We start from the raw sequence: 7,969 nt of genomic DNA, 5'->3' as shown, positions 1-7,969 counted from the left end.
TATATATATATATATATATGAATGTATATAAAGCGTTTTGTTCATTAAGCTGCTTTTCATAATGCCTTCATAGAATTTTAATTTTAATATAAAATTTTAATATAAAAGTAAAATTATCAACGAAAGTGAACCTTGATGCATATACGGGTGTATTTTATGTACATGAGATAAATAGAAAGAAAGAGAGAGAGAGAGAGAAAGAAGGAGAGAGGAAGAGAGAGGAGAGAGAGAGAGAGAGAGAGAGAGAGAGAGAGAGAGAGAGACATACCTTTATCTTTCTGTTCAAGAATCTTTCACATTGCAATGGAATACAACATTTAATCTCAAAAAATTAAAGACGAAGCATCACAAAATGAGAAAATTTTATTAAAATCACAAATTTTTTTAAAATCACAAAGCAAAAAACTTGGCGCTGCTAGATTTCAAAATATAATAAGATGATCATCAAATAATCAAACTAAAGAAAAATAATATAGAGATTTAAGAAAGAAAATGAGATAGACTAACAATATACAGTGTGTGTATATATGAGCAAATAATTAAAAATACCAAATATGAAAAATAATGAAGAGATTTAAGAAAGAGAATGAAGTGAATTACATTAATATACAGCAGTTCATATATACGAGCAAATTCAGGTAGGTATGCGTTTAGATTTAATATAAGAATAAGTATTTATATGATGTGTGTTATATATTATAAAAGCGTATATAATTAAGAATAGGATAATGATTTTAGATTTGTGAGACATGCGGTTTAAATTAGATTTAAAAGTAGATTTAAAATTAGGAGAGACCGGGGTCAGTTGACTATAGGGATAAGTAGAATAATCGAGGCTACATTAAAAACAGAGATACGCGTAAACTGATCACGCAGCAGCGATTGTTTGGCGCTAAGTTTGGTGTAATCTTGTTACGAACACTGTGATAGGAGGTTATGCTATAATTAAAAAAAATCGTATATCTAAGTAAATACTTTTATTCTTAAAGTTTTTATTTAATTTAATAATCGTATATGATTGTCTGAGATATTTGATTTCTATTTAGAGAATAAGTGTAGTTCTTTCTTAATAAAGTCCAACAGATTTTTTTTGTTTATGTGTCTTTATTATTGTATATTGTTAATGTTTTAAAAAATGAACGAATGGAGATAGTAGATTAACCACAATATGGAATTGTATGACTCATATAGTCAATGACTCTTATAGTCAAACTCAAAATTTTATTCCTTTAAAGAGATTTTCTTCAATGATAAATGTTATAAGTTTAGTTTCCTCAATCTCCTGTTCAATCTCAAAAACTAGGCTCATTTGATGTGTTTTTGTACAAAATGAATAAAATGAATAAATTTTGCAAAAAAAAGCATTGTTTTGCTCTGCGAAGCGAATATTTGTGTTTAAAATACATTTTTATAAAAGTTTTAATATGTAGCTAAAGATATAGCTTAAAATACATTAATCTTTATTTTAATAATCTTAATCGAATATCCCGTTCCAGGGGTTAGTTGAAAGATGGAATGCATTAAAAAAATTCATTTTGTTTTAGTTATCAGTTTCTCTTTATTATTAAAATATTATTAGGTAGTCAAATGTATGTAATTGGTATAGAATTCATTTTTTCGATAAGTCTCTTAATTTTGTCTGTAAAAATTCGAAACTGAAAAATAAGTCTATTAGACTCGTGTCTCCCTTAATTAATCTTAGTTGTAATTGTGATTGTAATTTTAATGTTAATTAATGTTAATTAAACATTATTTAATTCTTTTATGTAACATTTACTTATTATATTTTGATGTCTAGCAGCGCGCGCGCGCCAAGTTTTTTTACATAAAAAATTTTGTTATTTTAATAAAATTTTCTTATTTTATGATGCTTCTTTAATTTTTTGAGATTAAATGTTGTATTCCATTGCAAATATAAAAGACTCTTGAACAGAAAGGTATTATTTTTTCTCGTTAAATGTTATATGTTAATAAAATATATGTTCTTTTCGCAATTTTCAAAGTACAATAGTATATGTTGCAAGAAAATACATATTCTTTTTACAATTGGCGCAATTTAAAGATTTTATTTCATTTTTTTTAAATACATGCATTCGTACTATTGAGGAGTAATTTATAATAAAAAATTAACAATATTATCACTTGAATTATATTAACGATTTTTTTTTTAATTTATGTAACAATTTTTTATGGGTTTATGAGAGATACACGCACACTTGGCGCCTTTTTTGATCTTTTTTTAAAAAGTTCAATAATACACTACAGAGTCTATTTTATATTTTAGAAAAAATATAAGCAAAAAGAGTCAATTATCTTTAGATTTGCTTTTGGTCGTCCATAAAACGTCACTTTATTTGCATAAAATAAGGTGTTGCGAACGTCACATTATTATACTTTCATGTCATATCTGTGGAGCGAATATACGTGTCAGGCTACGCAAAGTATGCTATAGTAGATGATGCATGATAAAGCGCATAAACGCGAACAAAACGTAAAAGAACCGAGGGAGATGTGAATAGTAGTAAACCAGAGTGATAGACCGGAGTAATACTCTGTAGTGTACCTATCTAATAAAAAGTTACAATCCGTTTACAAAGATATATAATTTACACCTGTGAAATATACAGACGTTTCATATACAAGAAGACTATCAAAGTGCAATTATTCTATATACAACCATTTCCATAACATTTCTTGCGTTTATTCAATCAATATTCATTAGCAAAGAAAAAAATGTGTAAAAGAATAATAATAATTCAGTCTTCTACTATATTGATACAAATATAATCGAATTGTTTCTAAGACTATTTTATTGTTTGTTTAAATATATCTATGATTAAATAGTCTACTAATCATAGATATATTTAAACAAACGAATTATAAAAAAAATACGCCACAATAATTTCATATACCAGGTGTACAAATATGAAATGAAGATTTTTTCTCAAAAAAAACACATTAAATTCGGAAGAATGATAAAAAGAGATTTATTCAAAGTAAGTTCCATTGCTAGTTACACATTTTTCCCATCTTTCGGGCAATTTGTGGATACCACGCCAGTAAAAATCTTCCCCTTTTGTCGCGAATCATTCATCGAGCCATTTTTTCACATCTTCGTACGAACCAAAACGCTGCTCAGCAAGTGCGTGACCCATCGATGCAAACAAGTGGTAATCGGAAGGAGCCAAGTCTGGTGAGTAAGCCGCATGGGGTAGAACTTCCCAACTGAGTGCTTCCAACGTGTCCCGAACTGGTTTTGCCATATGTCATAGAGAAAAATGACTTTGTATTACCTCTTTTAGTATTCTGGTCATTTTTTAAGCAGCGAACGATTCAAATCGATCAATTGTTGTTGATAGCGTTTGGTATTAACCGTTTCGCCAGGCTTCAATAGCTCATAATAGACCACACCCTTCTGGTCCCACCAAACACAGAGCATCGTCTTCCTGTCAAACCGATTCGGTCTTGCGGTCGATGTGGATGGTGCGTCTTGATCTATCCATGATTTTTTGCGCTTGGGATTCTCAAAAAAAATCCACTTTTCATTCCCAGTAACGATACAATGCAAGAATGACTTTCTTCTGTATCGTTCGAGCAAAATTTCACATGTATTTTTGCGCCTCTCCATCTGTCGTTCAATTCATGTGGCACCCATCTGCCGACTTTTTGAATCTTTCCCATCTCTCGTAGATGATTGGAAACAGCTTGATGACTAACGCTCAATTGCTCTGCGAGTTGTTTTTGTGTTTGTAAATCATCTTCATCCAACAATGCTTGCAATTCCATGTCTTCGTACTTTTTGGGCGGTTTTCCGTGTTCCTTGTCTACAACATCGAAATCTCCAATTTTGAAACGCTGAAACCATCGTTCACACGTTTTTTGCGATGGAGCATGTTCACCATAAGCTTCTCCAAATAATCGGTATGATTCCGCAGCAGTTTTCTTCAAATGAAAACAAAAAATTAATGCTGTCCGCGAATGCTCCTGATTTGGTACAAATTTCGTCATATTAAACACAGCAACACAATACTATGCAAACACTTTTCAATCAAATTACTTTGCGCGTTTGACACTTGTTGATGGTACAATAAAATGGCGTATAATGTTAAATCTTTGTACTTCACACTGCATTGGTGCGCCATCTGTTTCTCAAATCGTCATTTCATGTACACCTGGTATATGTACTATAGGCGATAATGGAATCGATTGCAATCGAAACGAGTTAATTTAATTATGCTGAACTACAATTTAAATTCCCTGAATTCATTTTAATAAGAGTATCTTGGCCACAAATGATGCGCCTTGTTGTAAATAAAATCAATTGCGCGAGACTTTATGAGACTTGGAAAGGAACCATGCTGTGCGAGTATAGTTGCGGTTTGATGACAGTTGGACCAGAGAGCGCGGTTGTAAAGACATCATTTCGAACAGATTGTCTTTGGCACGATATTATGTCGACGACACTACTGCATCCGTGTTTATGACGACTAAATAACATAGCTTGCACCTTCAAGCCGAGTTTAAAGGTGTGCTAGCGGCAAGATCTTTACTCTTTTTCGTGGAAATATGACATGCGATGCTTTTCTCTATTCGCTATAAAGTCGCGCTCATGAAATTTGCTGGTTTCGTACACACTATGTCGCATCGTAATCTTTTGAGACATTTATGAAATATTTCATACAATTATTATAGTAAATATAATAGCATTGAATTATCAAGAATAACGGGATACATTAATAATTTGGAAATTTGAATAAAAAAAGGTTCGTGTATATTGGTAATTGTATACAATTAATAATTAACCATTATTATCCTATCTAATTGGATTAGTTTGAATTTATATAACTTAAAATATAAGATGCCTTGTAAACTTGCTGTCGGTACAAGCATACATTTTATTACAAATCATCATGTTAAATAAATATCAAACTGTCGAAACGGAGAATTTATGATACTGCATGAAACATGTAGATGTATCGATCCGATCTCGTGCATCGCCTTAACGTACAAAAATTTCTCCCAATGTTATCGCAGCACCGCAACAACGTTCGCTGTGTTTGCCCAACGGTGTTTATCGAATGGAAAAATATGCTCATGGCAATTCCGGTAATGGTGGATTCGCGCGCGATGCTGTACCGTAAAAGCTACTCCATGCGAACGAGCATGCTTGTCAAATATACGCTTTTTAAAACACTGTACACATCACCCAACGTTGTTGTATTCCACCGCAACAACATTCGCAGGTCATTCTTCGTGTATATTCTCCCCAGATTCGTACGACCGTCGTTTGTGGATCTACAGATGAATACATATGCATGTCGTTACCTATTCAGCATTCCTATTCTCCAACAACGTGTTTTTTTTTTTTGTCGCGTATAATATGATACGCGTATTCGCTCTTTGACGGACAGAATTTTTATTGACATTATAGTGTGTTCGCGTGATATATCGTATATGTTACGTTGACAAGATCATTTACCCAGAATATAACAATATAGTTAATTAAAACGTACTTTTGCGATCACATCTTCTTATTTTTATTTTTATTTTGTTTTATTAATATTTTTAATGATGTATATTTATATATTCAAAATGTTTATAGATTTTTCTATAGCGATTAGAAATGTAAAATTACCAGTCAATTTCGATCTAACAATTACTTACAATAAATTAATAAATTATTGATAATTTGGATAAAATTTGTTGTTTTTTATAGTTTTGTGCACAAATGTTTTTCTCATATAAGATACAATAAAATTCTTATATTAGATTTGTTCATTATTTGTAATTTTTACACTCAGAAGTTTTACTTTTTCTCTTTCCAACGTTCGAATATACATATTTTGTTTTAAATCTAAACATTTTTGGAGATTTTAAAAGAGAATAACTAAATAAATCTATTTTCATGATGCTCTTGTAAAATGTTTTCATTTCTATTTATATTAAAAATTTTCAGTTGTATGACATGATACCACAGTCTCTATATAATCGCTATGTAAGCTTGTAAGATATGAAATATCTTAAAATAATTTAAAATTTCACATTTTTATATTAAAAAGTCTAACAAACAAATTTTTTTTTTGAAATTTTTCCAATTACTATGTAACTAATTAATGTAAGTGTATATATATATAATTACTGTATTAAAATTATTAGAAAATATTAGTTAGATGAAGTATTTTATTCAATTTAAAGATCATAAAGCTCTTTTTGAACTTTCAATCAAAATTTTCTTATTTCTATAATTTTTTTAAATTACCAGTTTTTTAAAATTATTAGATAATTTACCGCGGTTTTTACTTAGTTATATTATTTTTTTCATCTCTAGCAGTGATAAGATATTAGATGTAATAAAATATTATTAAGATTTTAATATAGATTTTTTAAATATATATTTTGTATAGATTTTTAATTTTATCGTAATTTAGCTAACTTCTTAAAAAAATAATTAATATTGATTATTAATATTTAATTATTAAGATATGCTAAATAATATGAATAACAATAATCAAAATTAATTGAATTAGACTCCTTATGCTAAATATAAATTACAATAATTAATTAAGTATAAATTAATGGCTATATATGTAGAGTCAAATGCTGTTTTCGGTGCGTTAATTATGAACAAATATATCTTTGATATAAAAAATTCGAACTTTTCGGACCATCAGCGATAATATAATATACAAATGTTAATTAAAGTTAGAGAAAATGATGTGAAACGCTATAATATTAATATATATTGTCCTCTTATTTGTCATCAACAGAGATAAGTCCATTACTTGGTGGATTGAAAGTGTGACACGATTATTTTAAATCTTGGAAGTGTGTCTGTGCTGATCGACAAAAATACAATTCCATAATTACACTTATAAATGTCATAGCGTGTTTAACTGACAATTTCGTCGTTATAATATCAGTAATTGACAACTACTAACAATATAACGACTTACTCTTAACCTCTTAACAAATAAGAGGACAATATACCATATATTAATATTATAACATTTCAACACCATTCTCTCTAACATTAATTAACATTTATATATTATATTATCTGATAATAGTCCAAATAATAGGACCGAAACATTCGAATTTTTTGTATTAAAAATATATTTATTCATAATTGACGCACCGAAAACAGCGTTTGACTTTATATAGCCGTTAATTTGTACTTGACTAAATAATATTTTATATTTCATTTAACACACACACAATAAGAATTCGATGTATCCTTACCGTGTAACAGCATGAAGAGGATGAAAACGCAGATCATTTTGAAAGGTTTGCACCAACCAGTCCCATTGCCGCTATATTGTAAATCCATTCCCAATGCTTTCACAGTCCATCGTTTCCGATACATTTCACGTCAACTGCTTCTTCAAAGCTGCAACAGTCGGCTGAGGGCGACGTGCTTTCCTGGTTGGCAGTAAAAAGGAATTCACTTCGCTCACTGACAGTTGCAACACTTGCCACTTGGCTATTATTTCCATCAGTTATTGATAATATTTTGTACTTTTATATATTTTCCAAACCAAGAAGTGCTTATAAATTGAATAAAGTTTACTCTTTTTTCAAGTTTTCGCTAAAATATAATTTTATTAATAATGATAAAATAATTGCATCGTGAAATTAAGGATATAAATAAAAATCTTATATTTTATATTTTCTCTTACTTGAGTAATTAAATCTATATATACATAGATCTTTTTAAATAATTAAATGATTAGACTGCAAATATAGAAATTAACCATTGTCGCTGTGATCAGGTTAACCATCTCATATACAACGATATACTTGATATTTTCTCAAATTATAAAACGAACCATCATACGCGAATGTACGCAATTACTCGGTAAAAGTAATTACTTCTGCCGCGATTACGATTCCAAACACCAATGGGAAAAAGAGAGACAAGCGTGTTTAATCGTGTTGCGCGTGATGTCATTTCTATTTGTTGTTGAAAAGT

At 29.6% G+C, this 7,969-nt stretch overlaps 1 protein-coding gene across 1 annotated transcript in view; it reads right to left on the bottom strand.

Moving 5' to 3' along the window:
* The window catches only part of LOC108691513 (Down syndrome cell adhesion molecule homolog), an 86,884-nt gene extending 79,521 nt beyond the window's left edge, over positions 1-7,363 (bottom strand). The window contains exon 1 of the mRNA XM_018199286.1: positions 7,240-7,363. Within this exon, the coding sequence (XP_018054775.1) occupies positions 7,240-7,363 (124 nt within the window). The remainder of the gene's footprint in view (positions 1-7,239) is intronic.
* Between the last annotated feature and the right edge of the window lie 606 nt (positions 7,364-7,969).

This window comes from Atta colombica, unplaced genomic scaffold, assembly GCF_001594045.1.
Source record: "Atta colombica isolate Treedump-2 unplaced genomic scaffold, Acol1.0 scaffold47, whole genome shotgun sequence".
Classification (NCBI taxonomy): Eukaryota; Metazoa; Arthropoda; class Insecta; order Hymenoptera; family Formicidae; genus Atta; species Atta colombica.
Note: the sequence above shows the minus strand (reverse complement) of the source record. Positions and strands in the feature narration are given on the sequence as shown.